The 22,128-nt window shown below is 39.3% G+C and overlaps 1 protein-coding gene across 1 annotated transcript in view; it reads left to right on the forward strand.

The window, feature by feature from the left end:
• NEK10 (NIMA related kinase 10) overlaps positions 1-22,128 on the forward strand; it is a 204,558-nt gene that overhangs the window by 4,262 nt on the left and 178,168 nt on the right. Inside the window, exons 2-5 of the mRNA XM_081829267.1 lie at positions 11,322-11,432; positions 11,711-11,771; positions 19,563-19,693; positions 21,363-21,461. Coding sequence (XP_081685393.1) covers positions 11,359-11,432; positions 11,711-11,771; positions 19,563-19,693; positions 21,363-21,461 — 365 coding nt within the window. The 5' untranslated portion in view covers positions 11,322-11,358. The remainder of the gene's footprint in view (positions 1-11,321; positions 11,433-11,710; positions 11,772-19,562; positions 19,694-21,362; positions 21,462-22,128) is intronic.

A 22,128-nucleotide genomic window follows, 5' to 3' on the forward strand; every position in this document is an offset into this window, starting at 1 on the left:
ACCTGTAAGATCTGGGACACATTGCTTAACCTCTGTGGGCCTCAATTCACTCATCTGTGAAAGGGGACAATAATGGCAGCTGCCTCCAGATTTGTTAGGAGACTTGAATGAGTTAAGGTATAGAAAGCACTGAGCATGACACTGGCATGGGCTAAGCACCATGTAAACATTTGCTCTTATTATTGTTTTATTACTAGACAGGAGATCTTGGTCAAGTTACTTGGCTTCTCAGTGCCTCAGTTCCTTCCTCTGTAAGTTGGAGATCATACACTACCCACCACATAGGGTCATTTTGAGGATTAAATGAATACACCAAAATGCTTATGATAGTAAACCTGGAATAATATTAGATTTAAAAAAATTAAAATCAAGACTATTTGTGACTTTGAAAATAAAGCTTTTTTTCTCATTTTTTGTCTATGATTTGTTATCAATGAATCAAAGTCAGTGAATATAGACAAATGATTAAAAATGAGTGTGACAGGCTCTTCAAATTGAAGTAATAGTAATACTACCCATGACAATATTTACAAACTGCTCTCCTAATAATAATTACTTATATTTCTATAGCTATTGACAGTGCTGAAGAGGTTTTGCTTTATTTTATTTAGTTCCAACTACCACTTTATAATGGGGATATTGTTGTTTCTATTTTGTGGTAAATGAAGAAACTACTAATTAGAGAGACCCTGGGACTATCCAAGGTCATGTGGCGGGCACATGTGGACACCAGGTCTCGTCCACCACCATTGCTCCTTTGCACTACCTCTCAGTGGTGTAACCAGAAGAATTCACATTCTCAAACCTGTCAAGGCTCATCAGTGGAGACCACAAATTCTTAGAATGTGCATGTGTGTGCTACACTTGACATAAATGTGAATACTCATCTTTAGGAAATGGTATTGTCCTGTTCCTGTATACTTGAGGTAGTCCATATTTAACTTTGTGGCTTCCTTTTGTTTATGAGATTTTTGTCAAACCAACATTCTGTAACAACTGGATCCTGGTCAGCTGGGGCAAACTTACTATTTGCTGATAGTTTTCCCCCATTGTCTTTATTCTCCATACTTAGTGATACTCCAGTTATACATGGAGCTTCCCAGTCATGTTTCACTTGGGATTTTTTCATTCATTCATTCATTCACCCATTCATTCATTCAGCAATCGTTTGTTGAATACTTCTTTTGTTATAAACTAACAATGCTGTGCTGGATGCTGGGGATGAGCAAACTGGCTGTCATCCCTATCCCTGACGAGTTTATAGTAACTAAAGGAGACAGACATGTATATTTATTGAATTAGTACTTGAATCTGCCCCTTTATTAAGAGCTGCAAGACAGTGCCTGGTGAAGCTTGGCCCCGTCAAGGAGGCCAGTGGAAATTACCTTAAAGAATGGACACTTGAGTTGAGACGTGACAGATGAGTCTTCCAGGCCTTCCCATACCGATCTGTTCCTTGAGTCCAGGAGTAGAGATCTCAGGGTATCCAGCAGAATCTGCTCAAGAGCAAGGATTCAGGGGCCAGGTATGAGTGCAGCCGTCGAGGGTGGCAGAGGCATCATCCCATGGAACACCTCATAGGCCTTGTTAATTTTTGTTGTTATCCTGAGAGAATTGGGAAGCCCACAAAGGCTTAATTGGTCAGAGTTGTACCATAAAAAGGGTGCTTTTGTTGCTGTGTGGAGAACGGATTCCATGTTGTTGGGCAAAGGGAGTAAATGGAAGTTGAGGGACCACTTAGGAATGGATTGCTGTAGTTCAGGTGAGTGATGAGGGAGACAAGGCTGTTGGCAATGAGGGTGGAAAGAAGTGAGTAGATAGGGACCATATTAGAAATAGTAGAAAAACAGTCAGGATTTAGTGGCCAAACAACTAAGGGTGTGAGGAAGAGAAAGGTGCCATTTTTTCTGATGTTCATGCCAAAGGGCTGTACTTTGAGACTATTTGTGACTATTTTGTTCCCTAAGTTGGCTGTAGACTTAGAGGCTGCCACTCATTCATGTACCATCATTCACCTCTCTCCACATTCCTCAGCTCCAGTTCAACTCATCTACTTGCTGTCTCCCCAAACCACTCCCGGGATTTTGCCTCCATCCCTTTATTCATTCACTCTCCTGGAAAGTTCTTCACAAGCCCTACCCATTTTTCTGGACCTTCTTTACGTCAGTTCATGAGCCTTTCCATGACTTTTCAGCCCACAGTGATCTTCCTTTCTCCTGAATTCCTTCAATTTATAATCTCCTTTGGAAGTTAATTTCCTCTGCTTTTTGACATTTCTAGTATTCTTATTTAGTCCCTTGTATTAGCCTGTACCATAAGAAATTGCCGCCCCCACCTTTTAAGGCCCAATAGCTGTAGTTTCATATTGTTTAACCTCTGCAGTTAAGGTATCACACACACACTGAGATATGGATAGATTCTTTTTGCAGTGCCCAAAAGTGTCTTGTGTACAGCCAGAACATAGTAAATAATAAGATGCACTTAAAAAGAAGTGTTACTAGATGAAACTTAATTTAATTTTATGGCTTAAAAGTACTTCTAGTTTCTTGTAGTGCCTCCAATTGTTATGAACATCGATGTGTTTACTCGGTGTTCTCTTCACCCTTAGAAGGTCTAGGGGGTTGGGCTGAGTCCATACTTATTTATTATCACCATGACTCATTTATTATTGTGATTTATTACCATGCTGGTTAACTTTGGGGGTAAGACATTTTTGACCATGTCTTATTCAGGGCAGTATCCTCAGCGCTTGGCATATATGAGGAGATCAATAATTGCTTTTTGAAGGAATGAAGGAATATCATTGTCACCTTTCTGTCTCACACAAAAACGGAGAGTAGCATGTAATCTTGCTGTGTTTGGGGTCAATGAGAAAAAAGAAATTTGGTGTGCTACTTAAGTTATTTTCATTGATTGGTTAATATAAATTTCCCCCTCATATCATCTGGACCTTTTTTTTTTTTCTTTTCAATATCACTACTTAATATATGGGTCTCAGGTTTCATTTGTTTTAACACAGATATATGACAAACTATGTCTTGAGTAGGTTTGGGACAGCAGCCACGCAAGGCATGAACACAGACATCACAAATATCATTATGCAGTGGCAGTGGAGGGAATCCATAAAAACTATATTCATATCTGCAGCTATTTCCCTTTACCAAGAAAGGTATAAGTTTGAATGGGAAGAGAGCTTCAAAAGAAGAAACTTAAAACAGTATCTGTTGCCACATAATTTAGTTGATTTTGGAGCAGCACCTGCAGTCCAATTTGGGTTAGTATTGGCCAGAGGAAAATGAGGGCAAACTCTTAAAGAAGTGTCTAACATATAGTAGATGGTCAATAAATATTTATGGGAGTGAGTGGGAGACAGAATACAATTGGAATTTTTTATTCTTTGTACCTTCAAGTGCTTGTTTAAATATAAGATAGAAAATTGTTTAAAGTATAAACAATTTGCACAAGGAAGGTGTCAAGTCTACTGACTCAGGAGCAAGGCCATGATAATACTTGCCCTTAGCTGGTGACATATTCCTGCCAATGGAGGTTCTGTAGCAACTGTGTCTTTGTTTTCCTCTGTATGGTGATATGAAAATACACCGCCTACCTATTTCACATGAGTGAGCCAGGATGAATGAATGGATGTTTGCAAGCACCCCAGGGTCCAGGAGGTGAAGTTATGCAAGCATCAGTTGCTATTAGATCACCCTTTGCCCTCGGCTAAGGGCCAATGTCAACAAGTCCTCCCTTTCCCATCTACCCAGAGCTTGTATTAGGATTTAGATCCCGAAGGTGAACTGAGTGGGCTCTGTTCTCCTTCTTATAAAGGTGCTGTGTGGCCTTGGATACTTTTTTACCTCTCTGGGCCTCAATTTCCTCTTGTGCTAAATGAAGGGCACTGAACCATGAACTTCAACCCATGACCTGTAGATCTGTTTTATTTGTCCCGCGCAGGAGTTTTGTTTTGCTTTGTTTTTTTTTAATGTGAGTTTAAATCAAATCCCTTTAGGGAGATATGCCTTCTCAGGTTTGATTGAAGCTCTGACTAGATCTACTCTATGCCTGTCATTCATTTACATTCCATTCCTGGCCCTGGAAGGTGTTAGAAACCCTCATATCAGATGTTCTCTAAGATTTTTTCATATAACTGTTTCTGTTCTGCTAGCTCCATGCCTATTTACCATTGAAGAGCAATCACAATCTAACATAAGGGATGAAATCAAGTCTACAGTTTCGAGAAGCCGACTCCCTTTTTGAGCTGTAACAGGTACAGGTATAAGCAAGTCTTGTTTCTTATAGGAGTTCCTTGAGTTTTTGATCACTTTACTTTCAAAGTGTGTGTGTGTGTGTGTGTGTGTGTGCGCGCGCGCGTGTGCGCGCGCGCATGCATGCGTGTTTTATTTTCCGGTCATTTGACCGATCTAACTTGACATTTTCTGTGCAGGGGTTATAGTTTTCTAAAACACAACCAGTTTGAAAAGACCCAAGCACTATATCTCTGCGAGATTAAATGCTATTATTCTTTGTAAAAAGGAAACACTTTCTCTACTCTCACAGCACTTCAATTAAATAAACTGCTCAAGTGGCCAATGCATTTTGTTTATTCTGAAATAATTTTGGACTTACATAAAAGGTGCAAAAATAGTACGATGAGTTCGCATCTACCCTTCACTCAGCTCCCCACCCTTGTGGTTAGCATCTTACATGACCATGGCACAATTATCAAGATAAAGAAATTAACACCTAACTAATGCATTTTAACACAGTTGTCTGATTTCTGGTTTTAATTCTCTATGTAAATTATATCTTATTTTAGCCACTTTGTTTTCAAAGGACCACTATTAAAGGAATATTGAGAGAAAAAATCTACAGTAAAGGACTTAGAGAAATGATTTTTCATTTTGCATTGCCAGATAGTTATGGGGCTGAAAGTTCTCTGTTTCCTTAATGTGTACTTGAGCACAGACAGATCTGTAACTTGTAATCTAATATGGAGGTTAACTGTCATTCATCAAAGGAAATAAGGACTCCCTTTTGTTGGTACAGGAAGTTAGAACTTCCTTTTGTGGTAAGATTTATAACAGTTTATTTTAGTGCTTTTTCAAAATAATAAACCTGATGTAGCCAAAGTGGTAATTAACTGGAGTCATGTTAAACTCTCTTACTGTTTTTACTTTCTAAGTGCTGTTTTTTTCTTAACCATTAATAAATGTAGTAAATAAAGTGCAGTATTTACAAAGATGCAACCGAAGTGATTAATAAGAAAAAAGGTATTAGTGGGATTTGGAGCTATTTTCCATCATAAATCAAATGACTTTCTGTTTTATCTTCAGTAAAGATGAGGCCAATTAAGGATCTTCTGAACAGTTAAGGCAACTGTGGAATAAAAAAGAATTTCTGGGTAGAAAATCTGAAAACCATATCACAAATACCATGTTATGTAGTTAGTGGGTTTATATTGTACAATTTAGATTAATTATAGACAGTTAGGTAATTTTACCATAGCATGGATTTCTTTCTCTGTCATAGGTGTTTACCCTGCAATTACCAAGAGATCATGAGCAAATGAGGTGTGTGTCTCTGGGGACTTCTTTTAGCATTAACCCACATTTCAAACGACAATAGAAGATAAGAATTACTTTTGAGAGTCTCTTTAAAATGGATTAAAAAAATTCAGCAATGAGTCAGTACTGTGATTTTGTCTGTACTTGACCAGGGCTGTAAACACCAAACCCATTTGGCTATCCTGTGAGGCGTGGAAAGATCCTTTCTCTCCCTTCTGAGATAGTATTTGGGTTCCATGACTGAAATATGCAAAGGAAAGATACTGAAAGTTTCTGTTCTTAAAGTAATATGCATGAGGATTTTTACATATCATCTTTCCCTTCTGCACTCCCTCCCTTTTTTTGAAAGAAAAAAATTACTAAATTTCAGCTTTTCCACTCAGAATCAAAGGAAAATCCACCTGAACATAAATATTTATTTACCTAGTATTGTAATTTCTTTGGCCTCTTCTCATCTGTAAAATAAATGTTAGAAAAATCAGTGGCTTTCTGTTTTTGTTTTTAGCATTTTGTTTCTCAAACGAAACTGTACACAGAACCCCAGTGAAGTGGGACTGCTCCAGTTTAAGTGGGGAGCCCATGTTCAGCCCTAGCTTCTCAGCCGTGGTTCTCCTCTTCTGGGCTCACTCTCGCCCTCTCCTGGTTGTCCTGGACTTCACAACTACTCCGTCCTCACAGGCTCTGAACCTGGGGCAGTGGTTCTCAGGAAGCAATCTAGGGTTGCTGTGAAAACAATATTGGTATTTGAAAGGAGAGACTTCAGTTTTCTAGGCTATTCAGGTAGTCTTCAGACTGGTATGTTATTGGTCCATGAGTAGATAAGTACAAAATTAAGAGTGTTTAGAAATGTTTGCAGCAATTCAACATTGCTGTGATATCCAAGCACATGATCAGTGCTGACTTACCTTGCCAAACAGGATATGTACCAAAAGTATTGGCCCATGATAGATTACAAATGAAAAAAAAAACTTCATAGGTCGTTTGAAAAGCACTGTTCATGAATATTATATTATATAGAACTCTAATTTCCCTCCTAAAGACTGAATAATTGAGATAATTCCTGAGTGCGTTCAAGATTATTATAACATGACAAATATTCATCAGTTGATTTGATTTATGAGGAAGCTTTATGAAAGATTTTTGAATTAAAAGAGTAATGACACAGGTTTGTTTTTTCAAATAGTTCTTTTATCCATTGGTCCATTAATTTTTTAATACGTAAATGTTTATTGTTTGCCTTCCTTGGAACTAGAGGGTATTATGCTAAGCGAAATAAGTCAATCAGAGAAAGATAGTTATCATATGATCTCACTGATATGTGGAATTTAAGAAACAAGACAGAGGATCATAGAGGAAGAGAGGAAAAAATGAAACAAGATGAAACCAGAGAGGGAGGCAAACCGTAAGAGACTCTTAATCAGAGGAAACAAACTGAGGGTTGCTAGAGGGGAGGGGGGTGGGAGATGGGGTAACTGGGTGATGGACATTAAGGAGGGCAGGTGATGTCATGAACACTGGGTATTGTATATAAGACTGATGAATCACAGGCCTGTACCTCTGAAACCAATAACCCATTATATGTTAATTGAATTAAAATGAAAAAAGAAAACCCCAAACCAGCCAACTAAGCTTTAAGCTATAGCCCCCCTCCAAAAAAAAGTGAATCAGGAGGTCCAATTCTTGGTCTTATGGGGTAATCATGCAATTGCAATATTTTGTGCACAGGTTTGCAAAGTGGGGAGTACAAGCTGCCCTGGAGCACTGAGGAGGAGGAGCACCAGGTTTGGGGGTTTAACGGAGGTTCTAATCCTAAAATCCTAAAATAATTGTTAAAAAGCAAATAATTAATGAACATTGGTAAAGATACCTTAGCCCCACCTTGTAGATTATGACACATATTTTCTGAGCTTTTATACTGTGCTGTACTGTGCCATGTGCTACTCGGTGTGTGGGGGATGTATGTGTGTGTAAAGCAGATACGGTATCTGTTCACATGGGCCTTAGGATCTAGTGCAAGGAAACCAATAAATGGACAAGAAGATTTCTGATGTTGATGAGCTTCAGAAGGAGATGAAACAGGGTGATGTGGTAAGGATGAGTCTGTGGGGGTATATAGGTTGGGCAGATTCATCAGAGGAGCCCGCACCAAGGAAGGGACATCTGAGCAGATACCTCAGTGACACGAAGGAGCCAGCCTGGGAATGAGAGAGGAACAGCAAGTGGCAAGTTCCAAGGCTTACAGGCAGGAATAGGGTTGCCATGTTCATGAGCCTGCGAAAAGGCCAGTAGGGCTGAAGTGAAGTGAGAGAGAGAGGGAGAGGGTAGAAGGATCAGAGAAGTAAAAGCCCTGGAGAGGTCAAGCAAAGGAGGGAAATTTGAGGTTGTGCTCAGTGTGTATCCCCAGCAAGATTCTTGTACCATCATCATCCACAGCTCTTCCACTGGGGTTGGTGTCCTACCCAGAGCCTCTCCCATCCCTTAGGACTATTTGGGTGTCTAGGTATTGGCTTCAATACTCCTTTGCTTCTTACAGCCAGTTCCTGTGTCTCTTTTTTGGAGGACTCCCCCCAAAGCTCCTAGAGTCCCTTTACCCCCAGACAGGAGTGTCTGGGGGATTATGACCTCCCTCAAAGACTCTTAACCAATGACTAAAGTCTACAGGAACATGAAAGTCTGCTCCCTTCCCTCAGGTTTAGGCAGTCCTGAGACATAATCTATACTCTGGAGCTCCCCTTGGAATCACACTGAGGCTGCCCTCTGGAGAGCTCTTGCTTTAGGTAGCACCCTTGCTTGACTTCTCTGGAGAACACCTCTTCAGTAAGTTGTTTGTCTCTGGGCAACTTAAGATATGAGCTGCCTTCCCCCACCCCCAGTTTTGAATTATAACCATTGGTATAACATGATTGTTTTTGTTAATTTAAAATGGGATTAGATGAAATATTTCAGAGCATTCCCAACTTCTCAAAGTTTTCTTCCGAAGAGTTTCCATTTTAACAGCCATCAAGTGGAAAGGATTTTGTTTTTTATCTGAAGGCAATTGTCTGTTTCTACTGATTCCGGTGGATTTGTTTACTGTTTAATTAAGTGAAACATTTCCAGAGAGTTATCTATTCTCACTCTTCCAGCTCACAGAGTAGACATTAATCTAAAACTGATAAAACTATTAGATGATTATTTCCTGTTCACACACCGGGTCAATCAAATTATGGAGATTAAATAGGGGAATAAGACAGGGTGTTTAGTAGGGTATGATCTGGCTAGATGTGCTCTCCTTCTGGCAGAAGAAGCCTGTGAGCTTTTCCACACATTTTCATGTGCTAATCCTTGTGGCTTCCATTTCCTACTTCTAACACAGTCTGTAGCTATGGTTTGCACAGGAATTGGAAGCCAGCAGGCCAATGTGTCCATGTGGAATTTTCCCTCTGTCCTTGAGGGAAAAGTAAAATCAGATTCTATTAATTTTGACTGGATTTCAATTTATTTTAGATCTTTTGGGGCATTTTAATATCCATATATAAAAAGCACTTGGATCTTTTGCTTTTAAAAATTATTTGCAGATTGCCTGTCATCCATTCTTCCTTTTTTCTGCCCCTCTCCGCCTCCCTTCTTCCCTTCCTTCTCCTTTCTTTTATAGAAAAGCGAAAGTGAAATCAATTTCTATCTGAATACATCACAAAACATAGTTTGAAGTCATTAAGGGGGTTTTTATTTGCTTGTGGGAGAATCATATGCCTGTGATAGCCTGTTTTACCTTTAGCAGTTTTCAGTCTGAGATTGATCATAGTAAATGTTCAGTAAATATTTTTTGATTGTATGAATCCGTGGTGTTATGTCCTAAGCACAATCCTAAAATATTATTATTGTGCTTTTCTTGGTGTGCATCTGTGAAGAGAGCCTTGGTCCCCAACTCCTAATTCCAGCTCCACTCTTTGTGATAAATATGACAACTATATGGGAAAAATCATTTTTAAATCCTTAGATAAACTGTCATTGTACATTTCACAAAATAAAGTTTCCCTCCATTCTGTTGCAGTGAAACACCGATTGGCACGTTCCTTTTGCCTTTAAATATCTCTGAGACACTTGGATTTGACCTTCGATTTCACAATACATTGAGGCATGCAATTATAAGACAATAACACATGCTTTTTCATGCCTGAAAATAACTCTGAAGTTACGCTGTGGCATTAAACACAGTTGGAAAATTTTACATCCAATCAAATTAAACCAATAGTATATTTAATTTTGTATTTGCTATGTAACTGCAAGTAAGGGTGTCTTCAACTTTTTGTTTCTATTCTGGAAATTAAAACAATTGAATCAGAAATTTAAAAAAGGGCAAACAAATAAATTGTTTTCTGTTCATTGGTTAAGTAATCTGCCTTATCTCTTACTTATCTTTTAGTGGGAGTAGGAAATAGTATTAAAATTTATCCTAGGAAGGGTGACCATGATAACTACAAAGCTTATCCAAAAGATTGAAATGCGTATTGGGTCATATTCCCAGGCTGGCCAGGCTGACTGTCCAGATTGTTTGAAAACAAACTTCAACTGAGTAAATTTTAAAGATCTTATTGACTTTATTCAGTGATTCATGAATTGGACAACATCCATTCTGGCAGATAGGAAGGAACTCTGAGGAGCTTTATAGGCAGAAAGGAGCAGGAACAAGGAAGTTATACTAGCCAAAAAGTAGATTATTGCAAGGTTACTTTTCCCTAGAGGGTAACATGGGTTTATCAGACAGATTATTTAACTAATGCTGATCTGGTGATTCCTGATTGGCTAGTTTAAGTTTTCATATCTCGGAGGGCTGAAAATGTATTTAAGTTTGGTGACCTGAGGCTTAGCCTAAGTGACTCCATTTTGGACCTGTTGGCTTGTTTTCCACAGGATGGTTGAGTGAGTTTAGGGGCTGTGCAAGACTGACCCAATTCTTGCTGAAGAACTTGTGACTGCAGTTGACCCACTTGGGGATTCAGGTGGCAGTTTGAAAGCTTTAGGAATTCTAGAAATCCAGTGAAATTTTGTGTTTACCTTTGACACTGTAATGCTTATTTGCAGGTGGGTGGGGCTTTCTCTGGGCTCTTAGGGGGATGACCCATGATGAGGGAGGAACGCCTTGAATTAGCAGCATACAGTTGAGGATACTTGTCGAGAAGATAAGTTAAGAGGGCATAAAAGCATTAGTTGGACTCCAAGTATTTGCTTATAGATATATATTTTGGAAACCCCTAATGGGGGCACTTTTCCTGACAAGCAGAATAGTATATTTGTTGGGACAATGGGTCAGAATATTTGAAATCAAGGGTGACTCAGAAAAGAGAGGCTCATGGGCTACTATACCTATAAACTGTGCCCTAAATGTATCTGAAGGCCTTTGAATGATAAATAATAAATGCTACTCATGTATTTTTTAAAAGATTTACTTATTTATTTTAGAAAGGGGGGGAAGAGGCAGAAGGAAAAGGAGAGAGAGAATCTCAAGCAGACTCTCCGCTCATCACAGAGCCCAACATGGGGCTAGATCCCAAGGCCCCGAGATCATTACCTGAGCCGAAACCTAATCAGATGTTCAACCAACTAAGCCACCCAGATGCCCCAAAATGCTACTCATATTAACATTTTTTATTGTTGTATTATAAATGAATGTTAGCTTTTACATATTTAAATAAGTATTATAAAGTGACTTTTGCCTGAGAATATTTTGGTGCACACAACCCAACTAAAGTTTTCCCCTCTGGTTTATTTTGAAAGGCATGCGATGTTAATTCTGGGGCATTGATGTTTTACAATGCCTGATCAAGACAAAAAGGTGAAGACCACAGAAAAATCAACTGATAAAAAACAACAAGGAATCACCACCAGGTAACCCCTTCCTGAGTTTTTGCTAGTTAGTAACTCAGACAGTGGCCAGCAACCAGATTTAATGGCTTTTTGAGAAATAGAGTAGACCCTTAACAATGGCTACTCTGGGTTATGGTGTTTACTGAAATGTTCGATCATTTCTAGAATTCTAAAGGAAATGGTTAGTGTGTATAGATTTCCTTCTATAAAGTAGTTTTGGAGGGGCAATGCCATCAGTGGGGATGACTAGTTCGCCTGGAGTCTTCAGTTGATTGACATTGTGTTTTTCTTTCTCCTAGGGACTATTCAGATCTTAAAAGACTTCGTTGCCTTTTGAACGTCCAGTCAAGCAAACAACAGGTAATGTTTTCAAAAATTGTGCATGCATTAATGAAAGAGAACGCACATGTTTCCAAAGGGATTGATTTAACATTTTTATGAACAATAATATATCTGCTTTTCTTAGTTCTTAAATATGTTTTGTCTTTCTTCATCTTGCTGTTTCTCTCATACATGGTTCAGGTTCTGCCAAGACTCAGCGTCTACAGCCTTTTCATTCTCCTCTCATGGCTGGGCCCTACTTTATTTTCTGCTTATTGCCATGTGTCCTAATTACCAAAGCCCTTCAGTCTAGAAACAGTGTACTGTTCTATTGAATGCCCAGTGTTTGACTCTTTGGAGCTTTAGGGAATTTGATTTTTTCCCAAACACTGATTACTGAGTTTCCTTTCTTTTCCCCTCCACCCCTCCTCATGCTGCCTATTTCCTACAGTACTGCTCTTGATGCTTGCTGCACCCGAAAAGAGGGGAAAGGAGTGAATTTGGCTATTTTTATGATAGCATTTTTATATTTTTATTACATGGAGAAAGAATGGTACCTCTGCTTGAATTTATCTTTAAACTTTCTTTTTGGTTTTACTTCTGTAAGACTTGGGAGAGTCCTGAGATTGGAGGCCATCCGTGAAGATTTGGGGAACAGCACAGCAATGCTAATGCTAATGTTAACAGTAGACACTCGGCACCGTTAACTGGTAAATGGTAGTGATGCTTCGTGAACCTCAGTGATCTGGCACCAAAGTCTACTATGCTGTACTTGTTTAAGTAAATTTGTTTAAGAGCGCAAATGGTGGGAATCCTGATGGATTTGGGATTAGTTTTGGATTAGTTTTCATCAAACTAACCGAGAACTACAACATTTTTATCTATTTATATATAGTCAAGGATAACATTCTAATGATTTGATGGCACATAAAGGCCAAAAACATAGTTCATATTTAGAGAACATTTACTATATGTCTGGTGCATCACCCTGTTTAGTAACCACATCTCTCACTTTTATAGATTGGGAAAATGAGGCACATGGAATTAAGTGACTTTCTCAATATCATACAGCCAACTGTTGGTTGGAATACAGATCTGAACCCAAACACTGCCTCTTTGCAATATAGGCCTCTAGCCACTGAGATACCTTTTAAATGACTTGGGAAATTAAATTCCAGTTCACAAAAATAGTTGGATAATCCTTGATTCGGAGTAAACATGGTTGTAAAATATCTTTTCACCTACCAATCCTTCTTCTCTGTTATTCATGCTATGGCCCTCAGGAGCAATTTCTTCCCATCCAGCTGTGTCAGCAGGCACTCTTGCTCTTTGTCTGTCTCTACCCCGCTAAAAGCATCTGTGTGGCTTGCTGCTCACAGGCCTTCATGGACAATTACCCCAAATCACATCCATTCTTTCTTAGAAAGTAAGCAAGGTAGCTCAGCATACGGTTTTGGTTGTGGTTCCCATTCTTTCTCACTGTACATCCTAAGATGTAACCATGATGTCAAAGACTTCTCCTTTTTGCTTTTACTATTACATCTTCTCCTGAATTTGCCCTTCTCCCAAATTTCTTTCCTATAAAATCTCATCTATTTTTAAGACCCAAATTGAGTGACACTGCTTCCACAAAAAAAGCTTTCCTTTATTTTGTATTCTGGAAGCAATCTTTCTCTTCCCAAAGCACTTTCTTTCACAGTTGTAACACTATGTTCTTCCTTGTTTTGGAAACGCTTATCTACATGTCTTATTTCCAGATGAGATTATGTATTTCCCAATGCCAGCCTGTTTGACTTTGCCTCTGGTATTCTCGACTTGGTGAGTTCTGGGTCAGTTTTTGTCAAATTGAATTACAGTTTAAGAATTGGGTTACATCATGAGCATGTATAATTTCATGGCCCGAGTAAAAGAAACACCAATGGTGGTGTTTTGTGGTTATTGTTGTTGTTTTAAAGATGTATTTATTTATTTATTTGAGAGAGAGAGTGCAAGCACGAGTAGGGGTGGGGTAGAGGGAGAGGGAGAGAGAGATCCCAAGCAGACTCTATGCGGAGCGGGGAGCCTGATGTGGGGCTCGATCCCACTGGTGGTTTTTGCCTCTAATTTTCCAACTTTGAAGCTCACTAGATCTGATGTGTCTCCTTTCAACACCATGTTCTTGTTAACACCTAGTGGGGTTAATAAAAGTGAATTTAATAGTTCCTCTTTCTTTAACCAATTTTAGAATTTGCAGTTTGTTGTCTGACAAGTTTACATGGCATTGCTTTTTGTAAAGTCTTTCACATGTATAAAAATGCATAGTTGTAATGCTTGAATTATTCAGAAAGTAGGTGGTTCTAAGAAATGAAAATGTCCTCAATGATATGCAGGTCCTGAGGTTCACAAAATTTATTCCTAATTCTGTTTATCAAAACTTAATTCATTTTTAATTTTGAAATAATAAATGTTATTCTGAACACCCTAATCTCCTTTTAGTAAAATAGTATGGAGAAGAAAGATACTGGAAAGAATAAGTCAAGCATTTATTTATATCTTGCTTGTTCCAGTAAGAATGTAAGAAGGTTTTTACAAAGATACACTAAGTATGACAGTTTATCATGAATTAAAACCAGGGCCAAAGAAGAAAGAAGAACAAGGGTTGGGGACAAAGTAGAGTGAGGCACACAGAGATGCCCATCAAAATATGCAAGTGGGTCACATATTTGGCTCTGAGACTTTTAGCAGTCAATTTGAAAAGGGAAATTTGGGAGTAAGGCTCACTCACCTGAATTTCTGATCTAACAAGATCTGGCCTGTTATTTGCAAATGGACCAAAATGGCCAATTAATCGGTTGCAGAGGAAATTTACTTTGTGGTTTAGGCAGAGAATTGCAAAGAACTGAATGTCCTTTATCTGAATCTCTAATGAGCCAAGCCACTTCTCTGTTGTTTCCTTGTGTTCCAATGTTCTACTTTCGTTCTTTGTCTTGACTGCTCTATCTCTGTGTGCCTTGTTTAACCACATTAGAGCTTGCTATTCTGTGGGACGATCCAACAGTGGGACAGAACACTGAGGGGGCAGGGTTAGAATAACCATAGCCCAGTAAAGACAAATAATTCAAGGAAAGGAATTCCCCCAGGGTTGTTGAAGCAAAGTGAAATTACAAAGTTGGTTGGAGATTTCACCAGAGGTTTCCACAAATCTTGAAGTAATCTGCCAAGAGCTGGAATTCAGATTTTTTTTTTTTCCTACATTCAAAGCCACAGGAAGCTGAGAAATTGGTTTGCAATAAGTAAAAAAAGGTAGAAGAAAGAACAAATGAATTCATTATAAACCAATTAATTACCTTGAAATAACAGAGGTTTTGATAAATACTGTGGAAAGAAAAGGCATAAGGCACAGTTGCTGTGTTCTGAGGGACGGAGGTATAGGAAAGGCAGTTATAGCACATGATAAGGCAAGACGTGAGTCCTGAAGGAATGGTACAGACACTGGGCATATGGATTTTGACAGGCGTAAGGAGTCCACTTTTAGCTCAAATCACAGGAAGGAGATGGTTCTTGGAAAATGTCTGGTTTTCCATCCATGGCATTGGGGGAAAGGCATTATCAGTGAAGTGAATAAAATAATCAGGTATCTGAAGAAAGGAAAATCACGAGCATTTAAGTAAAATGATGACTAGACGTTTCTGTTGGAAGTAGTCATACCTAGAGCTAGATGACTTTGTGCAGTGTCTAAAGACCCATCTACACATTTTGTATTTGATCCCGTAAGCAATAGGGAATGTTGACATTTCCAATCAGAAGTGACACAATCACATTTTTAGGAAAGTCCTTCGCTTCAATCTGTAATCTCTTCACTTTCCACTCACACTATTCAAGCTGCTCAGGTACCTCTCATTTTCTAGAGCACACATAGCTGTCCTCTGTCTTCCCGCCCATAAAAGTCTGTCTGGAATACTCTGAAATACTCTTGGCATCCTGGTCTGTGGCCCACCCTATCTCTCCTTTACTTTCTACCATAACAAACCCTTGTTCACTCATCTTGCAGCCTGTTCTCATGCTGGTTTACCCCTCCCCACCTCATGGGACTCTGAACTCCTTAAAGGCAGACGCCATGACTGTCCTGCTTCCTATATGCCCAGTGCCTCATCACAATTCTGACAAATAATGTGTCTGCAACAAAAGTGTGGAACGGATGGACGCATCTAGAAGTGGTTAACAATGAATCAGTTTAGCAAAGAGACGGGGGAAAAGTAAGCATTCATTCAACAATTTCACTTTGGAGTACGTACTGTGCACCAGGCTTTATGAGAGGTGCTAAGAACACAAAGACAGACTGATAGGATGCTGCCCTCAGGGTGGCCATATTCAAAGGGAAGAGGCTGATGTATAAACTAGATGTTGTACCAGGTGTGGTAAGTGCTATAAGAGATGTCAGTGTAGTAATGCCACCAGGGAGGGAGTGAACTGCTTTTCCAGGAAGGCTGGGGCAGGTGCTCACCAGGACGCTGTTTGAGCTGAGCCCTGAAACATGATCAGGAGTCACAGTCTACACACACCCAGGTGTGGAGTGGTCAAATGCTATGGTGGTTTCTGGGTCAAGTGACCAGTTCAGTGCAGCCAGAAGTTGGGGCACAGTTTTTTATTTGCCTGCCCTGTTTGGCTTATTCATGTATTTATTTATATCATATGGACTTGTGGATTCTTATTTTAGTTCATGGTGGATTTATTATCAAATACTGCATAGCAAATCAGTCTAAAACTTAGTGGTTTAAAGCAACAATGATCATTTACTGTCTCTCACCCATTTTGTGAGTCACGAATTGAGAGCAGTTTGCCTGGATGGTTCTGGTTCAGGTCTCTGATGGGGTTGCTGTGAGGTGCTGTGATCCTCCCAACACCAACTGGGGCTGGCAAGTAAGTGCTGTTTGTGGGTGAGAGGCCTCTCCACAGGGTTGTTTGTTCTCACAGCATGGAGTCCGGGGATTCCCCCAGAACTAACCCTTCTACATGTTGAAAGAAACTAGTCCTTTCAAATATTGTGCAAAGAGATGACGCTGGACCAGAAGACAGGAACAGAACACAGGGCGAGATTTTCAGAATCTCAGTATGAAGAAAATCTTGGGCGAGAGTGGAACTCTGAAAAGCAAGAGGGATGACTCAGGATAGTGTTTCTCATCACTAGAGATACATACATAGATGGTGGAGGACTGAGAATGTTGGAGAGGGAGGCAGGTTGCCTGGATTTGAATACGAGCTCTGCCCCTTCCTAGCTATGTGACCCTTAGGCAAGTCACTTACCCCTCTGTGCCTTAGTTTTCTCATCCACAAAATGGTATTTATCTCATAGGGTTGTTATGAGGATTAAATATATTTAATACTTGCAAAGCACTAGAACACTGCCTGGCATGTGGTGAGCACCATGTGAGTATCATCTGTGATGATGGCAGTCGTGAGGATGCATGATGGTTGGGTCCTGTGCCTTTTGAAGAGGTTTTCAAATCCAAGTGCCTGTAAGTCCATCACTTGTGGGAAAGGACAGGACACACTTTAAAATGATCTATGTCAATTTGTGTTGTGGTATATTTATTATGTCCAAAGTTTCAGATGTTGGGTTGCCCTGAATAATCTGTCAAATGTAGTATGCTTTAAAAGAACTAATGGCTTAACGTGAAGAAATCTGTAAGGGGTGGCTCACGTGGACACCCTGACTGTGACGATACCAGGTGGTGAGCGGTATCACACAGATTTCCCTGGACCTCCTTCTGCAGTAGATGATGAAGAATACGGAGAGCCGGAGGAATTGGGGAGGCAAGGGAAAATGCTCTGGGTTTTGAACTGGACTCTGAACTCACATTGTTTTTGTCTGAAGAGGGCTGATTGCTTCAAGGTTCCTTCTAGTAAGTTCATGGTCTTTGCAACTATAGCTGCCAAGTCCATCTTACCTACTGAGTCTCCATGAGTTGATTCCCAATTCTGGTTGCCTGTTCTGCCGGCGAAGGAAATGGCTGCAAGCCGTGGGAGCTTTCCACCCCTCTTCTCTGAATGGCCTGGGCTCTTTTTCTCTGTGCTGGCTACCTTCCCTCTTGTGATCAGTATTCTGGGAGCTGTGGTAATGGCAGGGGGTTTGAAACACCTTGGACCCAGAAAATCCACTTCCTGTTTGCTACATAGTGATCTTTCCCGTGTAACACAGGAACATTTGCTCATTGCTGTGACTTCATGGCCAAAATCATGTGGGTTATCACATCCAGGGGTCGTCTAATTTGTAAGGACACACTTTATTTGGTTAGCAAGTTCATCTGTACAGTGGGAATAATCATGAGGATTAAAAGAGTATTTATAAAGCACTCGGAAACTATGCCAGGCACATAGCAAGTGCTTTATAAATACTAACTCATTTAGTTTTCATAATAACTCTGCACACAATTACTATTATTGTTTCCATTTTGATGATGTGGAAACTAATACACAGGGAGTTTAGTAACATTTCCAAGATCATGCAGCTACCTACTGGTAGTTTTAAACCCAGGGCATCTGGCCTAGAGTTTGTTCTCTTAGCCAATAAACCTTACTCTCTCGAGTGCCTGTGGCCCATTGTCTTGTGGTGTTTGTGGATTGATTGGCCCACTATACTGAGATAGAAAGGTGGTTTAACAGGATGAAAGATTTATTATTAATATTTTGAGAGTGCAACTGTGCTGGCATATGATGGAGAAGGATTTTTTTTTTTCTTTTTGCTAGCCATTAAACAATGTCCTTATTATAATGCATCTTTCTATAAGCTGGCTGCCTAATGGGAAGTCAGACATACTCTTTTTGGATAGGGAAAAGATGTCTTTATGTGGATTAGTGTCAAATATTTTGGTGGAATAAGATAAGTACAACATATAGTAGCTTTATTTGATAATTATAATGTATAGAATGGAAAAGTGGATCCTTTATTTTTTTATATTATGCTCTACTTACCTCCTCTGTAATAATTTCACTAACTATAGAATATCCTTCATTTGTACTTTGGAAAGAATAAAGTATTTGTTTGCACTATGCTCAGCTTTGCCATGGTACAAAAAACAATCCTCAGGGTTATCCCAATTATAGGTACATATTGGTTAGTGAAACTATTTTAATACTGATAACTTACAATTTATTATATAAATAATTACAAGTTCATATTGTAATTGGGGGGCATACTTGAGTTGTTATAGTTCATTTAAGCAAATTTTTTCTTTTTCTTTTTTTTTAAGCAAATTTTTACTTTTCTTTTGGTGAATTCATGACTTTTATAAATATGATTGACTAATCAAGATATTCAGACTGATTAAAAGGGATAGAATCTTCTTTACCTTTATGTTCCTAACACCTGACAAGCAGTGTGTATGATTGGCAAATGTTGAAGAATGAATGATGACTTATTCTCAGTTTGGGGTTCCACACTCTACCAGAGAGTTCTAGCTGGATCTGGAAACTCTCTATTCTGGTGGCACATTTGAATCACCCAAGAAGCTTCAAAAACTCCTAATGCCCAGGCCTGACTGTGTTCAAAGTGCTTCTCATGTTGAGCTGCCACTATAATCAAGGGAGACTGAAAATACATAAATAACTGTAAGATATGGCAGGTGGTGTTACAAGCTATGAAGAAAAATAAAGCAGCATAAGGTAGAGAGAATAAATGTTTAAGTCAAAGATGTTTAAATCTTGGGAAACGACATTTGGCTTGGCTATCATGTTAATTATTGGTTTAGGAAAAAACTCATTCCCTTTAATTGGCCTCCATCTACCCCTTACCCTCATTTTGTTACTTTCTTTATTATTATCCTCATGGGTTCTGTGCTTCTATTTCTATAGCTTCCAGCCATTAACTTCGATAGTGCCCAAAATAGCATGACGAAGACTGAGCACATCATCAAGGTGGGTGGACACAGAGCCCGAAGTCAGTGGCATGAGTCCACAGAAGCTGTTGAACTTGAAAATTTTAGGTAAGAATCCAGTATCTCCCTTGCCTTCAGCAACCTATTCTAATTAGCCCAAAACTTTGTCACAGGAGCTAAAATTTAAAGCTGTTTCAAAATTTACCATGGGGATTCTTAGCTTAATCATTTTCATCCATGCTTAAATCATTCCCAGAAGTAGTGTGTAAGTAACAGCTTAATGGCCGCAGCTGGAGCCGACCTGGGTGTTTCAGGACACCTTGCTGAGATACCTTTGGCACTTGTTCCATGAGAAAGTGGTTCCGGGTTGTTGACCTGGCCTGGCTGATTCCAGGCTTTGTCTTCAGCTTTTCGTCTGTCCATACCTTGCCAGCAGTGAGGAGGCATAAAAGAAGCCGTTGCTGTGAACAGATGTGATGGCTAAGGACTGTGGTTGTCAAAGCAACTGAGGTTTGCAGTTGAGGGGATTGCACCTCACCTTTAACATGAAAACCGTCAATCCATGTTCCTCTCTCCTGTCGCCATTTAGATCTCCTAGAAGTTGCACATTTTGTGGGCCACTCCCCTTCCAGGAGCTGGTTCTCTCAGGTTTACAATGTGCTGGAGTCATTTGGCACTAAATGCCATGTAAATAATGAATGGCATGAAATATCAAGATGAATATTCTAGAATGATCCTTTATTTATTTGGCCTAGATTTTGTCTCCCTGTCATATTGTGACAATGAATTTAATAGTCTACAAAATCACATGACATTACACGGTTTCTATTTAGCGAGGAACACTAACTTACTTGAAAATTCTTACAAATTCAGTCTCTAGTATCCACGTACTAAGAATGCACTACAGACCTCACCTGGCTAGGGTAGAGGCACACTGTCCAATGACATCTGAAAGACTGAAAAGGCAGAACAGTACAAATGATGATATAAGGCCATAGAACTTGCCTTTGAGGTGATATGTTCTTGTAATTCCAGCTTATTTGGCCTGGATCTTAAACTCGGTCTATTTTAATATGCACAAAAATAGTATATCATATATTTTATAGCGATGTCACCATTTTGTGCATTATCTCTTATCCTCTCCCAGTTTTAAAGTGGAATGTTTGTGGTATTTTTATAACCTCTTTAATTGGCTATAATATCAGAAGAAAGAAGCTGAAGATGGGATACCTCCAGACTTTGTTAAACACACACAGACACACACACATACACAGCAAACAATCAGCAACCGCAGAAACTTTCACGGTTGAAGGGGTTTAGGCTGTGTTTGATAAATCCGTGTTACCTACAAGGAAATATATAATGGTGAGCACTGGTGTTACTAGCTATAGGAGCCAATGGGGTTGTGGGTGGAAAAACGAAGGGAAGAATTGTTTACTGCCTCATGCAGTGTCTAGATAATATGTCCTCATCATTCTTTCTCTTCGTATCCCCTTTTCCTCCCTCTGAACAAGTTTAGCTATGAAGTGTTTATGAGGAATAATTTAGTTAAATAGTGAAATGAAGTATATATGCGTGATTATAATCTTTATTATTATTTATAATTGACTTTCTAGTTCCTTTTTTAACAGTTGATATGTGCGTTTAGCAGTATGTTAAGTCCTGAGAATCCTCCCAGTATCTGCATGAATACAGATGGTCTGTGCCTGCATTGAGAAATTTGAGGCAGCCTAAAAAATTTCTATTACAAAATGCTTTTCTGTTTGTTCCATATCAGTATAAACTACAAGAATGAGAGAAACTTCAGCAAACATCCCCAGCATAAACTATTTCAGGAGATCTTTACAGCCTTGGTGAAAAATAGACTCATCTGCAGGTAAGATTCTCCCAGAAAAGACCAACAATTTACCCAAGAATGGCATATCTTATATATCTTATTTCTAGCATATGGTTTGAAGAGTTTATGAGATTGAACACATCATACTTAAAAGATAAAATAGAGCAAATATCATTTAGAAGGAGGCAAATGAATAGGCATTGCAGGCGATCTCATTAAAATTACTCTGGTTAAGTACTGCATTTAGCCAAATTTTATGACAGATAAGGTAAAATGGTATAACCCACGTTATACTGTTTTTCTTATTATTCTTACTTTGAATTTGGATACTCAGGAGGAGTTTATTGCCAGGATCCTTATGAAACAGACATTGGGTAACCCCATGGCCGACATCCTCCTGGTACATTTTTGTGGTTGATACGAGGACTGATTAAATGGGCTATCCCAGCCTTGACCCTGGGGAAAGGATGAATGTGTAACCTCCAGTCATGGTCCAATGACGATGTTTCTTCTCAGGACCGAGTCAAATGTTCTCTCCATTGCTCTTCCTTGTCTTTTTTTTTTTTTTAAAGATTTTATTTATTTATTTGAGAGAGCGAGAATGAGAGAGAGTACATGAGAGGGGGGAGGGTCAGAGGGAGAAGCAGGCTCCTCGCCGAGCAGGGAGCCCGATGCGGGACTCGATCCCGGGACTCCAGGATCATGA

Source organism: Leptonychotes weddellii, chromosome 1, assembly GCF_054177405.1.
Source record: "Leptonychotes weddellii isolate Sample4059 chromosome 1, ASM5417740v2, whole genome shotgun sequence".
Taxonomy (NCBI): domain Eukaryota; kingdom Metazoa; phylum Chordata; class Mammalia; order Carnivora; family Phocidae; genus Leptonychotes; species Leptonychotes weddellii.